At 41.0% G+C, this 20731-nt stretch overlaps 2 protein-coding genes across 2 annotated transcripts; one reads left to right on the top strand and one right to left on the bottom strand.

Annotated features, from left to right (window-relative positions):
• Positions 1 to 694: 694 nt before the first annotated feature.
• LOC139473248 (xyloside xylosyltransferase 1-like) lies at positions 695 to 5042 on the bottom strand. Its single transcript, XM_071255780.1, has 2 exons — positions 4507 to 5042; positions 695 to 2015 (listed from the first exon to the last, which is right to left on the bottom strand). Exons 1-2 carry the CDS (start codon positions 4987 to 4989, stop codon positions 1344 to 1346), a joined length of 1155 nt encoding a protein of 384 aa, XP_071111881.1. The 5' UTR covers positions 4990 to 5042; the 3' UTR covers positions 695 to 1343.
• Positions 5043 to 5360: 318 nt separating this feature from the next.
• Positions 5361 to 20369, top strand: LOC139473223 (uncharacterized). Its single transcript, XM_071255749.1, has 9 exons — positions 5361 to 5418; positions 7053 to 7602; positions 8527 to 8961; positions 11599 to 11807; positions 13595 to 13659; positions 14860 to 15010; positions 15573 to 15669; positions 17797 to 17901; positions 19428 to 20369. Exons 2-9 carry the CDS (start codon positions 7111 to 7113, stop codon positions 19752 to 19754), a joined length of 1881 nt encoding a protein of 626 aa, XP_071111850.1. The 5' UTR covers positions 5361 to 5418; positions 7053 to 7110; the 3' UTR covers positions 19755 to 20369.
• Positions 20370 to 20731: the final 362 nt, after the last annotated feature.

The raw sequence follows: 20731 nt of genomic DNA, 5'->3' as shown, positions 1-20731 counted from the left end.
GAATATCCAGATAGAATTACTGATACCAAATGATTTTAAAATGCATGGGTAAAATACCCACAACACCAAAAGCTTATCTGGAGCTCTGGTACATTATCTCCTTTTGATCATGACAAATACCCCGGACCAACTTGCCATCATAGTTTCGTTCTGAGTTTGATTAGAACAGTATGATGCAAATTATAGCTGTCCAATTAAATTAGCCAGACGAGTGAGGGAAATTCTGTTATCAGCTAGAGATAGGAGTGATGTCCCTTTTAATACAAGATTTGGTTCTCAGGCCATGGCTTTTGAACATATAGTGGGGCAGGCGGGTTTTTTCCTTTTCTTTTTTTTGGTTGTTCAAACTAGACTTGGAATATTTAAGCAATTTTTTATTTTTTTTAAAGGAAATAAAAATTAAATGTCTGGTGGACTTTATGATGATGCGGGTGGTGCCGTAGAACCAAGACTATTGTTATTTTTTTTAACTGTGGTGCGATGAATCAGGGGTAAAGTTATCACAATTTAATGGAATGGAGGCATCACACACTGTAGAATCGCTGATGCTGGAGTTCAGGGCCCACTTGCACAAAGTGATCTTAGCGCTAAGATGATCATAACTCCCATTCTTTAACACAGGCTTACAATAGTCGCATCGCTAAGACCTCTTTGTGCAAGTGGGCCCGGGAGCTTTTCTTAATATTCTGCTGTTACCAACATATTCTTTTGATTTATAGAGCACAGCTAAATGCTCCGGTCTAATGGGTTCATGTGATGCTATACCCTGATAATGTCTTACAACAAACACAACGTTCATACAACAGCTGCTCGAGCTGCATATACTACGAGAATTACACAGATGCCTTGGACATAGGGTCGAGGTATTGACGGGAAAGTGAAAAGTGTTGGCTGCGAGAAGTGGTCACCTCATACATGTATGTTCTTATTTATGGGAGATGATTTGGCCTCTAAGACACAAGGCTTGTGCCTATTGAGTAACAGGAAATATAGCCTTTGACATGCTTGTCGTAAAAGGCAACTAACGGGATCGGGTGGTCAGGCTCGCTGACTTGGTTGATGCATGTCATCGATCCCAAATGCGCAGCTCGATGCTCATGATATTAATCACTGGATTGTCTGGTCCAGGCTCGATTATTTACAGACCGCCGTCATATAGCTGGATTATTGCTGAGTGCGGCGTAAAACAACAAACCAACCAACCAACCAACCAGGTCAAGGATCTAGGATCTCTTAATCTTAGTGCATTAACCTCCCAAATCCCACACTTCAACACAGACATAAACAAGCCATCACTTTGTGGCATGTCACTCAAGCTATTGGGTATGAATCTTGGATGAGTATCAATCTGGAATTTTTGTGTTACAGTTTCCATGATAAATATTGATATGACCTTCACACTTAAAATACAGATCAAACACATCGTCGTATCCTTTTCCCTTCCACCATGTGCACAGCTGCCTGTTCCAACTGCAGGGAAGAACGTAGAATAGTTCCTCATGTTCCAATGACAGAAGAGTGAAGAAGCACTGATCGCCGAGATGACCCTTGAAGCTGTACTTCGTCTTCAGCTGTTCGGCCACTTCAGCTGTGATGAGAGAATTGTAGACAGTTGATGACCTCATCCTGTCAATATCAAGGAGAAGGACACCGCTGTTGAATCCTGTCAGGCCATTGGGTGGGGGCTCTCCGACGCGTGTCCCCTTGTTCTGGCTTCTGTACTGGTAGAACTGGTGGCGGTACACTGGCTGGGCCTCGTGGGCTATCCCCATCACATTCGTGTCGGAGAACTCATCGAACAGAGCATGTAGGTTCCTGATGTCTCCATGGAACTTCAGATCGGCGTCTAGCATGATGACTTTGTGAATGTCCGTGGGAAGGACTCTGTGTATAGCGATAGACATGAAGAACAATGCATCATGGTAGTACGACTTCTGGCCACTGAATTTGTTCTGCATGTCCTTCACGATGTCATGGAGCCTGTGTGTGATGTCCTCAATGTCAAGGTGCACCATCTGTAAAAGAATCATGAGCTTAGAATCGATAATTTGTTTGTCTGTTTAAAGCAGCACTCAGCATTATTCCAGCTATATGACAGCAGTCTGTGAATCATCTAGTCTGGACCAGACAATCCAGTGATTGACATCATGAGCATCGATCCACGCAATTGGGATCGATGACATGCATCAACAAAGTCAGCGAGCCTGACCACCCAATCCCGTTAGTTGCCACTTACGACAAGCATAGTCGCCTTTTACGGCAAGCAAGGGTTGCTGAAAACCTATTCTACCCAGGATCTTCACTGGTCAGAATTGATAATGATAATGTTGCAGATAATCATGCTGATCCAGTGGAAACAATTTCGCAATTTTGAATCAATGAAGACAACCAAATCTCAAGACTGTAAATACTGGGCTTTGAAACTTGACATAAGAAAAGATAATAAATAATATAAAATGTTTTTCTAACATATTTTGTCAAAGACTCTAAACTTGGTCCAACTGTTCAGAAGTTTGCAGTGTTTCCCTTATGAAGTTAGCAGATAAGTTAACCATGGCAACATTGTAGGATTGTCATCTTTGGGATGGCTGCATATGGTCCTTATCATCATAAATTTGGAACTAGTTTGAGGTATCTTCATTAAATATATCTCATTTCACCTTGATTACTGCGATAAGGACAACATTCAATGCTGAGAATGACAAAGAGCCCTTCCTATGAGTGACATAATATGTCCAGGCTCGGGACATTATTTCACCCAAGAAACATAACCCAGAATTCCCAGTTGTTTAAAGTTCCTGTCCAGACAGTTTCCCCCTGTGTTAGTGAGCCTAAAAACCTAAAATGTTTTGCATCAATGCATGCAGCCATGTGATGATCAACTATTTCAGCCAAATCACATTGAAAATATGGTATTCGACATAATAACGGCCCAGGGCATTCTGAAAATTAGAAAAAGGGGGCTCTTATTAGAATAAAATTTAGGTGAAAAAAACAACAGAGTTGAAAGATCGTAAATTTTGTGGTTTATGCTGACAGCCTGAAATGATACAAAAGAAAAGTCTGTGTGTATTATACACGACAGATAGATTTTTCCAGAATTTAATTGCCCATAATTAAGGGTGCATATAACACACAAGTGCGTATTATACATGAATAAACAAGTCTTGTGTACATTGATCAATCGGAAGGAATAGAAATTGTTCACTAGCCAATATATTAGCAAATATCGCCGTGGGCGCTTATTAGAGCGGGGAGCTTATTACGTCGAATACGGTAGATCACCTAATCTACCCATATTCATCTGCCATTTTGGAAAAACAATCCTTATTCTACAATGAATTTGGACAATATCTGATTCTGATACACCTTTAGAATTCAGTACAACTACTCGTGAGGACGATCTCTGCTGTGAGACAAGCAACCAATTTTTTAGGGAATCAGTCAAGGATCGAACTTGCAATCTTCGGATGTTTAGCTCGATAAGATAACTGACTGAGCTACACCACACTGTTAAATTAAGTGCAAATATACTTAATCATGCTCAAACTGCCAGAAAAATGAACGGAAAGGGCGAAACAAGGTTACGGACAGCTATGGTGTCTCGTGATTTCAGTCTACAGACAATTGCGATTTATCTGGTTCCATTTGGAAAACTTGTCAGTTCCGAAATGTACAAGATACTGATCGGTAGGGAATGAGCAGATAAGGCACCAACTGGAAACAGCTCCAGGTGTTGAACGTTGAATTCAAGAGTACACAGGAGTATTTATAATTTGTTAGGCGGTTTTGTGACAGAAAAGTGTTGGAAGGAACACTGTAAAGCTATCATGGACCATATCTAGTAAGGAACAAGGAACAATTTTAAACCAGAGCTCCAGATAAGCTTTTGGTGTTGTGGGTATTTTACCCATGCATTTTAAAATCATTTGGTATCAGTAATTCAATCTGCGTATTCAAATTTCTGTTACCCACTAGTTTCTACAGATGTGGGTATTTAAGTTAAATATTTAAAAACACTATTCATCTAGTCCCTGCAAACTGGTGTCGTGTGTGTTCGAGAGCTTTATAGGACTCAAAAATACCACGATACTTCCACAAGAAAGTGTGATGGCAAATGATCATGATGTAACTGTCATCGTGGAGTTTGGCAAGGTTGACGGAATGCCTGTTTATAATTTCAAAATAAGTTGCTGATTTGCTAATCGAATAAGCAGGGTTACTTCACAATATTTTGATGATACGCACAAGTTTTATTTTTGTAGCTTATCTGTAATGTTCGTTGCCTATTTGATACGCTTGGATTATATTTTACTGCGTATTTCTGCATTTCTGATGCGTATTTCACGCAGATACGCAGCTTATCTGGAGCTCTGTTAAACAAATATTTCTGTCACAAAATAATTAGGAAAATATGGTTATCAAATATTAAGAATCTTTGACGTAACAAACACATAATTGTCTCTCTTAGAGCAGGATGTTTAATAGATGTATAAAATATATTACCCTGTAGTTGGTTGATTTTACGTTTTCCTTCATAACGGATTCAGCTAGCTTCTGACTTTCTATGTCGCCCAGGATATGTAGAGCTACAGGTGCAGATGTTGCAGCCAGCATTGATGTTACAGTAACTGTAAATTTCCTCTGAAGAGAAGGACTAGATTGAGCGTTAGTAAATGTGATAATGACATTTATTTCATCAGGCAAATCTCCGTCACTCGATGGGAGTGTATTCTTTTCTTCAACTTCTTTTGTGAGTTCCCCTGTTAAAAGGGAATTATTTTCTTCAACCTGTTCCTGTTTTCGGCCTTCTTTCAAAGATTTTACCTTCTCTTCAAGCACATTTTTTCTGTAAAATTGTTTGTTTTCACGTGTAAATGAGTTATTTTGTCCGCTGTTGTAATACAGAAAGACGACGCCCACCAAGATGACACCTAGCAACACGAGACTTGATGGTTTAGTTGGAAAGAATCTTGAAAGGGTCGACATTGTGCCACATCGGCAAACTGATTACACGACAACGACACAGCACTGTGTGACTGTGAGCCTTGTAATCTTTTCACCGACCAGCGGAATCAATCATATCAACAAAGATTTTTTCTTAGAAAATAAAAACGAACAACTGTTCATATTGTAACTTATAATCTAGAGACATGTTGGGATATGCTGAATTAATTTATAAAGGGTATTCACCATTATAGTATTTCACTTATAAGTAAATATCACTAAATATCACATGAATGGAGTAGGAAAATGCGATAATGTGTCCACATTTCGAAATGGGGTTCATGTTTTATATGTTTCATTTTAACCAATCAGGGTTGCCAACACATCACGTGATGTAAACAAATTTCAGAAAATGGCGCTGTCCTGTGGCCTGTCAGTGCTTGTCGAAAGGAATTAACTATATTTGAATTTGTAGGTATAACACTTAAATTTCAGTAATTATGTGAATCAGATGTTGTTATATTAATGTCAAATCACCAAATGTAGGTTTCACGGATAAGTTGAAATCAATAATAGACGAATTGTTGTGAAATTGATTATCGTAAATATTCGAATGTGATTTCTTGAAACGCCTTTGGAGTAAGAATCCCTGTACTAGTCTTCTACTAACATAAGATGAAGTGCCTTTACCTGTAGTAACGGTACACAATGCAGCACTGGTGTTTGCCATGTTTACAAAAGTTCTCTTAATGGAAAAGCTAATGGATCAAAGTTACAGTCTACTACTAATGGTTGATAACTAGAAAAGTGGGCAAAAATACAGTTTACAAAGCGCTTTATTGTCAGGCTGCCGTCTCTGGCTCTCACTTCACAGATCTCATGTGCCTCTTCGATCCTTAGTTTATATTTATGCACGACACGACAATTCACAATCCCTCGAGGTTTATTGCTTGCGAAAATGCACACGAATTATAGACTGAGATGGACTGCAACATAAACTAACAATAATGACTTTAACTGTTTTCGTACTGTCAATGCATGCAGCCACATCTTACTTATGCATTTGTACATGCCAAAAAAAACCACCACTGATAAATGTAGGTTATAAATATCCTAGCATTAGATCTATAGTATTATGAAGTAATATTTGTAAGTTTTTGTAAGCTTAATTAAATTGACAGCATAAGGCTTAAATTTTTTAGTACATACCACAACAACATTCTATTAGTTGTGTTAGGGTAGGTTACACTCACTCTATCCTTAGCCCTTGGATACCACTTATGATCAATATGGTGAAGTACCCTTCTTCCGATCAAATACCCACTTCACAGTCCTTTGGTTTGGGCACCACTTTCCAGGAAAACAACCCTTTAGTATCCTAAGGTTTAGGCACTCTTTTATGATCCTTAGGGTAGGATAGGTTAAGTGTCTCTTTTATCAAATTGATTCAATGTAATTTGAGGAAAATCTATACAATTTTAATCAAGTTTAGAGTTTCGCAGAGAAAATGCCTACTGCGCATAAAGGTAAACAATTGGGTGCAAATCACTTGATAAACAAGCACTAATTAAGTGTGATAGAGCCTGATTAATTTCGGTCCTCCATGCACATGATGCAGCGCTAATTGAAACCTGAAAAGGTGTGCCTAGTAAGTGCACTACTGCAAAAGTTGCACAATTGTGCAAAAGTTGCACAATTGTGGATGACATGAAGCATGAGAAACATTGGGTTGCATCTACCAAGATTGCTCCACCATAAATTTGAATACAATTATCATTAATATTTATGGACCACAGTAGATACTTGTTATGCAATATGTGCATATGCATCACCATATAAAGGCTGTAACCATGGTAAAACTATGCTTTATAAGGATCCATATCTCAAAAGCTAGGTTGTATGATGTTATATACAACACATGAAAACTCAACTCATGTCATGAAAAGAAGTATTCCATCATCAAAGGCCCATTCAAAACTTTATTACTGAGTTTGTGTTAACAATAACAGCAGTAGCTGATGGATTATTGTGATTTATCATCAGAACAATATAAAACCGTAATAACATTGACAAGGAATTAACTTTGGATGTATTTTTCATTCCAGTTTCAAGAAAGTCTAGTAACCATCTGAGCCTGTGTATTCTCATCTTGTGCAGCAGCCAATGATGGCGTCGAGGGATGAAGAACTGCGTCGACAGTGTCAGGGCCTGTTGCAGAGACTCAAGTTCCAGCAAAGTGAACTGAAGGTGATGATACCGGGTACATCATCTACTCATCAGGAACTATCATCAAACAAGCTGTACAACCACTGCAGTGATCTCAAGCCCGAGTATGCAAGAGACAAACTGAGAAGTGTAGTCCGATCCACAGACAGAGGAGACCAACAGACCTCCTATTCAGGCTACAAATATAATGGGAACCAGACAAGACCTTCATATACCAAAGTGGCCAACAGTTTCCTGAATGAAACGTCAAATAGGAGACATGTTGGGAGTTTAGGGAGTGAAGGGTGTTCAGGTGTTGGTAGAGACGTCCCAGCAGCGCCCTCTTACACCACTGACGGGAATTCAGCAAGTGGACAGACCTACTCCTGTGGGTACACCACGACGCCGAGGACAAGACGGAGGAGAGAGCTCATTGACAGAAATGTGAAGGTGTGAATGTTCAGCGTTAGAAATTGGCACTAGTCCTGTAGTCCTTACCAAACTGCTCAATAGCAAAGGTATCCTAAGGACGAGTAGAAATTGGCCCATTTTAAGGGTTTTGCTATATGTTATCATTATAAGGACTAGTGGACAAAAACTGTTAGTTTCTAATCCTGATGTTCATGACAATAATTACAGTAACTGAGAGTGACTAATACCATGAATGCAGTGAGCCCTTGTTAATATAACCATGATAACCTAGTCAATGTCTTTGGAATCAACAAAGTTATGATTTTTGAACTGATCCTATCTCATCTTATCCATTTTTCCCTTCTTCTTTCGATCCTCTATGGAAATGTGCTTTATGTTTTTTAAACTTATCCTATCTCATACTATGCATTTCTACCTTCTTCTTTTGACCATATATGGAAAAGGGCGGTGGGGTAGCCTAGTGGTTAAAGTGTTCGCTCATCTCGCCGAAGACCAGGGTTTGATTCCTGATATGGGTACAATGTGTGAAGTTGCTTTATCTTTATTCAAACATGTAAAAGTCAGAAAGAAATGCAAATATTTGTGCTTTGTAGTGTAAGCATGGACTTCTAGATCATTTTTGTCATTAAACAATATATCACGTGACTAACCATGGGTCTGGATAGTCCTGTGGGTACCCAGGTCTTACTCAGTACCCAACCAACCTGAGTACCCAAGTTACCCGTCCAAGCCCTCCTTGTCCCTTGAGTCAAATACTTCAGAAGACCAGGACACCCCCTCATTCCTAACATGGATGCTATACCCACCCCACCCGAGTAGCCGAGTTAACCATACCAGCCATCTTGTCCCTTGAGTCAATACTTCAGAAGACCAGGACAACCCCTCATTCCTAACATGGATGCTGTACCCACAATTCACATGAATATTTGATTGTTGTAACAGGTTGACAGCAGACTCAGCAGCTCCGAAGATGTTGACACCGGCGACCGCCTCAACTTCAGCTACTCTGACGTGATGGATGACGACATGACCTTCCTCAAGTCTGCTCTCAACCAGTCCCCAGAGGAAGTGTTCCAGGACGTCTCCGACCGGAGAGTCAATGATGAGTGGAGGGCTGGAAAGTCTGACAGTTTTAGGTTTGGGGACACGCGATGGGAAGATATCCGGTGGGAAGACAGACGGGGCGGGTTACCTGAAGAGGGAGACGGAGGGTCAGGGGTGCCATCTGCCGCGATGGACTCGGAAGTGACGTACGCCAAGCAATTGGTGGACAAAGGCAACAACAAGGAGATGGCGGGGTTTGTCCGAGAGACGATGACAAGACCCAGGTCCGTACTCACCAGCAATGATACAACGCTTTCACGCAGTAGAAACAAGGTCAGTGTTAAATTGTTTCTGTGATTATTCCCCTTTGGGGCATAACACAACCTTCTCATGTTCTTTCAATGTATGGGGCGGTCGGGTAGCCCAGTGGTTAAAGCGTTCGCTCGTCACCCCGAAGATCCGGGTTCGATTCCTGACATGGGTACATTGTGTGAAGCCCATTTCTGGTGCCCTCCAGCCGCGATATTGCTGGAATATTGCTAAAAGCGGTGTAAAACCATACTCACTCACTCACTCTTTCAGTGTATTACTGTGTGTTATTATTGACACAGATTTCTACTCACTCACTTTAATGACAAACAATCATTTGATTGAAAACAGATAGATTGTGATGGGATCAATTAACGTTCCTGGCGTATCAACGTCCTTCCCAGCATGTGACACCTTCGTTACACTCTCGGTAACATCGCTGCCACCAGTGTTGGCGCGGCCATTACAAGAATCTTGAAATTTGGCCTCTAACCCCAAATGTAGTAACATTCATACCTTTGTTTATTTCTTTTGGGAATGCCATCATTGTTCATTTTGAAAAGGTTGCCGGCGGACCATTTTTTCCAGAAAAATTTACTTTGTTGTCTGTAAAGTCAGATTGGTTCCAGATTGCAGACTTACAGAAAATCAACCAACTTCTCCCTTACATTCTTACTATATCAATTACATGATAGTTTTATTGAAATAGAAATTTAAATTGACAACCAAGGAAAGTAATGTAGCAGCGGTAAGTGTATTCGGCGTCACGAAAGTCGTCACTTGTTTGTAAACATAACGGTCATTCAGTTGCGAGTTCAACTCCAAGCATGGTTGTGGCCACCTATTCACAGTGGGGAGTTTTGACTGGTGGCAGCGATAGCATAGAGAGCTCGGCGAACGGGCTATCGCTGTGAGGAGCTTGCTGGCGTATCGAGCTCTTCTTGTAATGGCCGTGCCCACACTGGTGATAGCGATGTTACCGAGAGTGTAACGAAGGTGTCACACGCTGGGAAGGAGCTTGCTGGCGTATGTGCAGAGGGAAGTAACTCCCAACTACATTGCAAACCAAGATTATGACAAGAAATGTTATGGATGCCAAGTTCTTCATTTATTTACATACACAAAGTTTGAGGGTTACTTCCTACCCCTTTGGGGGCACGGGTGTCCCAGTCGTCTAAGGCGCCACGGTTCGCTGTGCAGAGTTGCGTCCCTTGGGCACGCCAGAAACCTATGATTGTGGGTTCGAATCCCGGGTCGCCCCGATTATGTTTCTAGGTTTGTCAGCACCATACCAGTGCTCGTGGGTTTCACCAAAGTGGTAAACGTCCGAGACCTGCATCACTTCGGGCTTTCCTCCCACAACAAGCTGACACGCCGCGATATAACTGTTATATTGTTAAAAGCGACGTTAAACCCAACTCACTCACTCACTCCTACCCCTTCATCATGTGAATGGCAGGAGGGACAACATGATATATATATAATAGGCTAGTTATAATTAGATATGACCGCCTCCGTGGTCTAGTGGTAGAGCGTCTGCTCGGAGAGCAGAAGGTCCGGGGTTCGATCCCCGACCGCGTCATACCAAAAGACGTTTAAAGATGGTACTTGTTGATGGTAGTTGTTGTTACCCTGTCTGTCGCTCGGCATTAGGGGGCTAAAACAAGGACTGGTCGGCTCAGAGTCAGTATACTGTGTCTGAGTGGGGTATTTATTTGAAACTGCAGCATGGTATCTCAGTGAGCTAGCACTATAAACTGGCATCAGTCCTGACTAGTACAAGCAGCCACACAAGCATACACACGTACATGCACGTCGCTATATAAGTGCAATAATCTTGGACGCAACGTTAAACCCCATTTCGCCTCACCTATAATTAGATATATATTAGTAAATTTCGATTGTAGCTTACAATGATCTTAGCATTCAACCACTTTGTGCAAGTGGATGGGAACTGTAGCCGAAATCTAAGATTTATAGTAATTGATTTGTGCAAGTGGGTCAAGGAAAAAGGGGACAAGGCAATCCCTTAACTTGGGATTTCAATACTTTCCATTTTGTGGTGAAAAAAGTCCATCTGAGTATACGCGACTTTTGGCTTTACATTCATTGAGAAATGACTGCAAAAGAAATAAACCCATTCAGCTTATCAGATGTCAGGAATTTCCATCTATACTCGCAAGATTACTTATTGATGTTACGTAACTTGTAAAGACGTATATTCGTTCATGGAAAATTTGTGATAGTGTTATTATAGTCTTTATTGCCCTAATGAGTTGGGACAAGCATCTTATTCCAAGTCACTCGTCATTAGAAGCCTGTAAGGTTTTGGGAATCATATTTTGCCATGGGATCACCGCGAGGTATGATGTGAGTACAAGTTGAATAAAAAAAATGTCTTTTCAGCATCTAGATTTAACAAGGTGTTTTGGACATGTTAGATGTTAGACGATAATAATGAAGGGGTTTCATTATCTTGAATTTATTCCATGTTTAGGGGCTGTTGGGTAGCCTAGTGGTTAAAGCGTTCGCTCATCATGCCGACGGCCAAGGGTCGATTCCCTACATGATACAATGATTGAAGCTCAAACCTGGTACTCCCCTCCATTATATTGCTGGAGTATTTTAAACGCAGCTTTAATTATACCCATCCTTGTGCAGACATCAACCAAAGTGAGCTTCCGTTCCTCGGCTGACAGTTCCAGTGTTATCCGGCGGGAATCTCAGAAGAAGATGTTGGGATATGACTGGATCGCCGCTCTGCTGGACAATGACAAGGACGTAATTGATGAGTCGGAGGCTTACTTCGAGGACCTGAAGGAGTTCCGGCGAGTCAACCGAGAGGAATGTTCCAACATGGTCTACATGGAGTGAGTACTGTGTTATTGTTTGTTATTTACAAAAAAGGTATCACAAAATGTCCAGAGAAGTAACCATGGTAACATGTAAAAAAACAAAAACAGTCAAGTCCCGTTAATCCGACATTGTTGGTTGCATATGATTATGTCGGATTGACGAGTATGTCGGATAAACGAAATAAACGATAGATAATGATACGAACACATAATAAAAAAAGGAAAAAGGAAATAATCAATATTGTTGTGTTACATTGTTAGCAGAATATGTTTTCGAATCATGCAACCTCTAAAGTTAAACACAAAACTACTGTTAGGACTGTATGACTGATTCAAAATATTTTTAAAGCATATTCTGGAATGGAAGTCGGTAATTTGAAACGAGTGCCGCAATGCTTAAGAAAGCTGCCTTCTTAGTGGCTAATGTCGACTTCCTTTCATTGGTCGGTCGGAGTGCGAGACTGTCGGATTAACGGGTCTCATTAAATCGGTTCCCATCATTTGTGTCGGATAAATCCAATTGTCCGAGAACCGAGTGTCGAATTAACGAGACTTGACTGTATTATTGTTTGTTATTTACATCACAAAATGTCCTGAGAAGTAACCATGGTAACATTTAAAAAAACAAACCCTTTTGGTTGCAGTTGTAGGTAGTATCCTTTATACAAAATAACTGGTTTGGGACATCCTAACCCTTCGCATTTTATCACTGGATATAGGTGTGCTTCAGTACCTGTGGGATTCTGGGTTTTTATATTTGAGATGGACCAGTGGGTAAAAATTCAGAACCATTTTCAAATTTCTTGATTATCTTTATCTCATTTGTGATACTGGTATACAGGGTATATGGGCTGATCATCTTTATTTTTAATTAATAATTGTTTATTCCTGTATCCCTGTTGCATATATATCTCTGCAGCCAGGGGAACTACAGAGCTAAACATGAGAAAACAAAGCCATGTAGATAAGATAGGGGCAGTCAGGTAGCCTAGTGGTTAAAGCGTCCGCTCGTCACCCCGAAGACCGGGGTTCGATTCCCGACATGGGTACAATGTGTGAAGCCCATTTGTGGTGTCCCCTGCCGTGATATTGCTGGAATATTGCTAAAAGCGGCGTAAAACCATACTCACTCACTCACTCACTCAAATCAAGATACAGGTATTTTTGGGGAAGTTTTTTTACAAGACAGCATTCACTCACCATTCACACATTAGATCAGGGATAATTCATAACATTATATTGTAACATGTCATAACAGCTTCTCTAAGTGGTAATTGGTATGTATTCTTATGCGAATAAACATTGATACATTGCCCATTTGATATTAAAGTCATTAAGACCCTTTTTACTAATATTTTTTCAATATAGTATCACATTTTTAAATCAACTGATCATCATAAGTGTTTATCCTGAGGACCACCTCTGTGGTCTAGAGTGTCCGCTTGGAGAGCGGAAGGTCCGGGGTTCGATCCCCGGCCGCGTCATACCAAAAGACGTTAAAAGATGGTACTTGTTGTTACCCTGTCTGGCGCTCGGCATTAGGGGGCTAAAACAAGGACTGGTCAGCTCGGAGTCAGTATACTGTGTCTGAGTGGGGTATTCATGTTAAACTGCAGCATGGTATCTCAGTGGGCTAGCACTATAAATCGGCATATATAATCGGCATCAGTCCGCACTAGTACAAGCAGCCACACACACACACGTGCATGCACGTCGCTATATAAGTGCTATTATCTTGGATGCGACGTTCAACCCCATTTCATCTCACCGTTTACCCTGAAAGTGTGTGTGTTTTATTGTAGAGGTCCTGCGTCCCTGGCAGCTACCAGAGATCCATCGCCGGTAGCCAAGGCTATCTCGGACACTAGTAAGTACAACACTGCTGAATCAGCAATTCTTGCAGCTGTTCAACCCATGGAGGCAAAGTTATAGGTGATATTATGTTTAGTAATCATTGAATACTGTAAATCTTGAAATTAATGCGAACGTGAATATAATACGAGTGGTCCTTGGTCGCATTAATTAACTTCGCATTTATGTCTCCAAATGACTATCCAACAATAAGACTCACTGCACACTTTGGATAGCGGAAATACCAACTTGAATATAAACACAGACACAGTTTATTGAGCAGCAGTTGTAACAAGTATATAACAATGTCAGTCAAAGAATAGGAATTGCACAATAGATATCCGGTGAGTTGTCACTGCTGTGGTCAAGAGTTCTACCCACTCGTGTCAAGCTTGTTGACACCTTCTCCACATACCAATCTGTGAACTGTTGTTGGTTCAATTATTTTATTGCCTTTGAGCTTCCTTATACGTCAACAGAGTAAACGTATAAACTGTGTGTTGTTTTTAGGAAAACACTGTTTATTGTTATTACAGAAGTACTTTACTCAGTGCTAATAAGCAATGCTATTTGTGTTTGATTGGATTAAGGTAAGGACATGTATTATTCCACTGGGGATGGAGTGGAGAGAGTCGCATTGATATTGAGTCACATTTTTGGCTAGGGGTCAGCAGTCTTATTAATTTAGAGACGCATTAATTTCCAGATTTACAGTATTACCGTATTCGTCTTAATAAGCGCCCAGGGCGCTCTCAAAATTAGAAATAGTGGGCTCTTATTAGAATATTATTTTGGGGAAAAAAACGGAGTTAAAAGATAAATGTTGTGGTTTATGCTGACAGCCTGAAATGTATATATACGAGAGATATATTTTTCTAATATTTAATTGCCCATAATTAAGGATGCATGTAACACACGAGTGCGTATTATATGCGAATAAATAAGTCTTGTGTTTCAATGATCAATCGGAAGGGGTGTTAATTTGGATTGTTTACTAGCTAATATCTTACCAAATAGTGCCGTGGGGGCTTATTAGAGCGGGGCGCTTATTACGTCGAATACGGTACCTTTGCTTTATTCATGCCAGTACACTCTTCTGAAACCGTGTGTCACAGGATCATCAGACTTTGGTTTGTCGGGGCCAGAATGAGGGATATTTGTATTGCATTTAGCACAGTTTTCGCACTCCTTGTTAACAAACGTTCCAACACTCCAGAAGTGAAGCCCTACATGGTGAATGAGCGGCTGTTCACGGTGCCCATCAAGAAGTGCCTGTTGGAGGACTTCAAGGGGGGCACGGAGGAGGAGGAGGGGGAGCAGAAGGAGCCAAAGAAAGAACCTACAGCAGAGGACCCGAGATTTGTCAGGTAACTATAGAAACAGGATGATTTAAATGTTACCTGAAACTCAGATTGTGAAAAGGTCTTGAATTAGGAGTCCTGCTTTGAATAGTGAGTTCTGCCTTGAATTAGGATTCCTGTCTTGAGTTAGGAGTTCTGTCTTGTATTAGGAATCAGCCTTGAATTAGGAGTCTTGCCTTGAATAAGGGCTCCTGTCTTGAAAAGGCCTTGAATTTGGAAACCATTGCACTTAGATGATTGTTTAGAAGTATTTTGTTTCTCTAACATATGTGTGATGACATTTAGCAAAAGATCTTTTATTGATAAAATATATTGAGACACTTTATGTGTAGACATGGATATTTCTATACATGGAGTTGTTTGGGTATGAAGGACAGTAAGAATGTTCTTATAAATCTGTTGGAGGGCACACCTGGGTTTTACTTTAAGCCTTGTAAAGTGTGATCATTGCCGACTTAACTGTGTCACTTAGTGATTTATTTTCAAAAAAAATTAACATGACGACCAAACACATTGTTTCACAAATTATTTGCTTTCTTGTAGCAAATTTGCTTTCCATGTGTTGCAGGGTGAGCATCCCCCGCTCCACCCTAGAGACGCCCTACCGCTTCAAGCCACATCGCAGAAACAGCTTCGACCCCACAGATTCCTGTGGACTAAGGGAGGTAAGTCATCATCAACTTATACAAGACACGGCATAAAGAGGCCTGATTCAGACCGTATGAAGCCTCTTTTCCTCAATTTTTACATTTTCGAAACTGTAGGCTTCTGGTCAGAGAAAGAATACAAATAACATTAAATGATTACTTTTCAAAACCTTTCTGAAGAGAGGGGCGGTCGGGTAGCCAAATGGTTAAAGCGTCACGCCAAAGACCCAGGTTTGATTCCCGACATTGGTACAATGTGTGAAGCCCATTTCTGGTGTCCCCCGCCATGATGTTGCTGGAATATTGCTAAAAGCGGCGTAAAACCATACTCAAACAAATGGTTTTAATGACATGGTAACGTTTCACAGTAACTTAACTTGGCCGGAAGGAAAAATATCTATTTTTGGTTAATTATAACTACATTTGGGAACGTTATGATTGTTGATCCAAACACAAAGTGGTAGGACGGTCTAATGAACATACGGGTAGCTACTTTGCAGGTTTTGATAATTAACTTTGCATAATCACAAATGCTTGATCAAAATGAAATTTAGAAACCCGAAAAAATTGATGATAGATAGATTTTATATTACAGTCTCACTCCAATACATTGTTTTGGGAGAATGTTTAAACAAGAAACACTCCGAAATTGACCTAATTTAATTAGGAAAATTGATACTGGCAACAAAATCACATTCAATTTTTTCACTTGGCTTGGGCTTTCAAACAATGCCTGACAATTGTTAGCCTTTCCTAGAGTGAGTGAGTGAGTATGGTTTTATGCCGCTTTTAGCAATATTCCAGCAATATCATGCAGGGGGACACCAGAAATGGGCTTCACACATTGTACCGGCGGGTAAAACCTGGGTCTTCGGTCTGATAAGCAGGGATGTGAAATCTCCGCGGAAACGCGGAAAATCACGTTTTTTAAAACAGTAGTCCTCGGGAAAAATCATCTTCCTCTTAAAAATATAATCAAAGATTTTTTTAAAAACACTCCGAAAAATATGATCGAAAACCGGACAATCGTCGCAGATTGTCTTGTTTTCGATCAGAGCTTTCAGCAGCATAGGTTTTCCGACATCATACGTTTTCTGTCATGAATACTTGCACTATAACGTGGGGTGCGGCGTCACACAGAAATTACTCAGAGTCAGATGATGGCTTGTTTTTAATATAAAGTTGTGTTTTAGCCTGTAAGTGAATGAGATGTGTTACAGTTGTTCATGTAATTAGCGAGAAAACTGAATGTTTCTTCAGCTTCCAAAAACCCATAACATGGGGATATATATTGTATAAAAGGTAAGTAAGTACTAGGTAAGTTTTTTTCAATATGCTTCAACGTGGGGAAAGGGTCAGACATTGCAAGCTTGTGACAGTTGTCCTTGTGTCTGGGGGATGGGAGTTGAAGTTTATGGCAGTATTGCTCCCAGACCTAGCGGGACGCCAGGTGCGCGGAAGCTATGCCCGATTTTTTAAAAGTACTGATTTAACTTCAAAATTTTATTGCATCTGCCATCTTGTTTATTTGACTTATTGACTTTTGCCATTGACTTATTACATTTCTTGGTGTGAATGTTGTCCAAACTGCATGAAATTGCTTAAAATGCAATCAAATGTTTAAAAAATTTATGGGGGGGGGCATGCCCCCAGACCCCCCTAGACTTTTCCTCTTTTTTCGGGAAAACCTGCTCACATCCCTGGATAAGTGAACACTTTAACCACTAGGCTACCCCACCGCCTGCTTTCCTAGAGCATCTGGAGTGTAAGATTCACAACTATGGGAAAACTGTGATAGCTTCTTGGAACATAGAGAGAACATACATTGAGATACTATTGACTAATGTTAACAGGGCCCGTTTGCACAAAGCAGTCTTAGCACTACGATGATCATTACTCCCATACTCAACACAGACTTAAGATAGTTGTAGCGCTGAGAGTGCTCGGCTACAGACAGCAATGTTGTAAAACTTAAAGCCACATTTTCTTGCAGCCAAACTCTCAGATACTTATATGTGCTACTATAGTCAATAATGTTATCGCCAATGTTGAATACAAATGTTCTTCTGTTCATACATAAGAAATATTGCTGAGTGTGGTATTTACAACACGATCAATGTTAAACTAGCTGCCTATGTGTTCCAGCACTGCCTTCTGGGGTGGGAGAACTCCCGGCCGGCCATGATGCCAGCCGCATCCAACCTCGGCATCAGCGACGCCACGCATGGCATTACATCCAAGATGGCTACGGTAATTAAACTGCACACTTAAAGACATACTGTGCCTCTCACGTCGCCTATCTTACTAAAAAAACAAGTTTCTTTCATATTACAATAGTTAATCTGTCGTGGCGATTCTTTCAAATTTGCTATAGTTAATCTGTCCTGGCATTTAAGTAGTTTATATCCAGAGGATCAATTTATCAGTGATGTGATATTTTATATTATTGGACCATATATTTGATACTGAATGGAGTATTGATGAAGATTGTGATACCATTGTCTGAACTGGTAGGTGTGATGGGTGATACCATTGTCTGAGAGCTGGTGGGTGTGATGGGTGATACCATTGTCTGAGAGGTGGTGGGTGTGAAGGGTGATACCATTGTGTGAGCTGGTGGGTGTGATGGGTGATACCATTGTCTGAGAGCTGGTGCGTGTGATGGGTGATACCATTGTCTGAGAGGTGGTGGGTGTGATGGGTGATACCATTGTCTGAGCTGGTGAGTGTGATGGGTGATACCATTTTTCTGAGATGGTGCGTGTGATGGGTGATACCATTGTCTGAGCTGGTGGAGGTGATGGATGATACCATTGTCTGAGCTGGTGGGTGTAATGGGTGATACCATTGTTTGAGATGGTGCGTGTGATGGCTGATACCATTCTCCGAGATGGTGCGTGTGATGGCTGATACCATTCTCCGAGATGGTGCGTGTGATGGGTGATACCATTGTCTGAGCTGGTGGAGGTGATGGCTGATACCATTGTCTGAGCTGGTGGGTGTAATGGGTGATACCATTGTTTGAGATGGTGCGTGTGATGGCTGATACCATTCTCCGAGATGGTGCGTGTGATGGGTGATACCATTGTCTGAGATGGTGCATGTAATGGGTGATACCATTGTCTGAGCTGGTGGGTGTGATGGCTGATACCATTGTCTGAGAGCTGGTGGGTGTGATTGGTGATACCATTGTCTGAGCTGGTGCATGTGATGGATGATACCATTGTCTGAGATGGTGCATGTGATTGGTGATACCATTGTCTGAGCTGGTGCATGTAATGGGTGATACCATTGTCTGAGCTGGTGAGTGTGATGGATGATACCATTGTCTGAGCTGGTGGGTGTGATGGATGATACCATTGTCTGAGATGGTGCATGTGATGGGTGATACCATTGTCTGAGCTGGTGGTGTGATGGGTGATACCATTGTCTGAGCTGGTGGTGTGATGGGTGATACCATTGTCTGAGATGGTGCATGTGATGGTTATTACCATTGTCTGAGCTGGTGGTGTGATGGGTGATACCATTGTCTGAGCTGGTGGTGTGATGGGTGATACCATTGTCTGAGCTGGTGGTGCGATGGGTGATACCATTGTCTGAGCTGGTGTGTGTGATGGGTATTACCATTGTCTGAGCTGGTGGGTGTGATGGGTGATACCATCGTCTCTGAAGTGGTGGGTTTTACCAATGAACATCTGATTTTGATGTTATAGGAAAGAAGTACTGCTGAAATGAGTATTAAACTTACTCACTCACTCACTCACTCTATTCTTCAGACTTTGGCAGATGCAGAGCGACTGGCAAGCTCGTACGAGTGGGCATTCCCCCAGGCAACCACCCACCGGCCCGACATGTTCCCCTCCTGGAGGAAGGGCTACCAGGACTCCGTGGTCAACCTGTCCAACGCCAATGTCACGCGGCCTCCAGGGTGTGCCAACTTCATCCAGTCCCTGGGGTCCTCCAGTCTGTCAGCTGGGTCTGAGGGACTCCGGAAGACCACTAATGATCTGCTGAACTCGACGTACTCCATGATGTATGAAATGGAGAGACTGAAGAGAGAAAGGGCCATGGCCCCCCAGACTCAGGCTAAAGGCGTTGCATAGGACAGCTCAATGTAGAAACAGTTACGGTATTCGACGTAATAAGTGCCCCGCTCTAATAAGCGCCCATGGCGATATTTGCTAATATATTGGCTAGTGAACAATCTCAATTAGCACCCCTTCCGATTGATCAATGTTCACAAGACTTATTGATTCGCGTAGATTACGCACTTGTGTGTTATATGCACCATTAATTAAGGGCAATTAAATTCTAGAAAAATATATATGTCGTACATAAACATTTCAGGCTGTCAGCATAAACCACGAAATTTATCTTTAAACTCTGTTTTTTTCACCAAAATAATATTCTAAAAAGAGCCCCTTATTTCTAATTTTGAGAGCGCCCTGGGTGCTTATAACGTCGAATACGGTATTTAATGGGTTCTTGTGATTATTTTCATCAAGGGTCTTCTTTAATCATAAATTTTTAACATTTGGTTATCAGTTGGACCCCTAGAGGCTCTTTCAAAAATGAACGGAACAGAATTCTGCTGTTTGAAAAATGCAAGTTTAAATCTGACATTATTACTCATTACTGGTTCTCTTCACACAATGTAATGTGAATACAGGTTTGATTTTAATGTTGAGTATCCAAATGTAGAGGGATAGGTAACGTTTAACATGTCTATTTTTGTGTTCGCTAAATGAAGACTTGATGTAAACACTTGTTAATATTGCTGTTCTGTTTGGACATATTTAACCAAAATAGAGCCATATTTATTCTGTTTTTAACAATAAAATGTGTATAATACAAAACTGTGTTTGTTGTTTGCTTCTGGACAGAGGATTCTAACTTTGAGGATCTTGAAGACAGTTGTATCTTTGAATTCAGTGGTATGGTTCTAGATAGGGTAAATAGAGACATAGGGATCTCAGCAAGGGAAAATAGGGACATAATGACCTCAACCAGGGGTGTAGCTAGGGGACATAAGGACATAGGGACCTCAGCCCGGGATGTAACTTAGGGAAATAGGGACCTC

Source organism: Haliotis cracherodii, unplaced genomic scaffold (assembly GCF_022045235.1).
Source record: "Haliotis cracherodii isolate W230 unplaced genomic scaffold, xgHalCrac1.p SCAF_27, whole genome shotgun sequence".
NCBI lineage: Eukaryota > Metazoa > Mollusca > Gastropoda > Lepetellida > Haliotidae > Haliotis > Haliotis cracherodii.
This window is presented reverse-complemented; position numbering and strand designations above follow the sequence as displayed.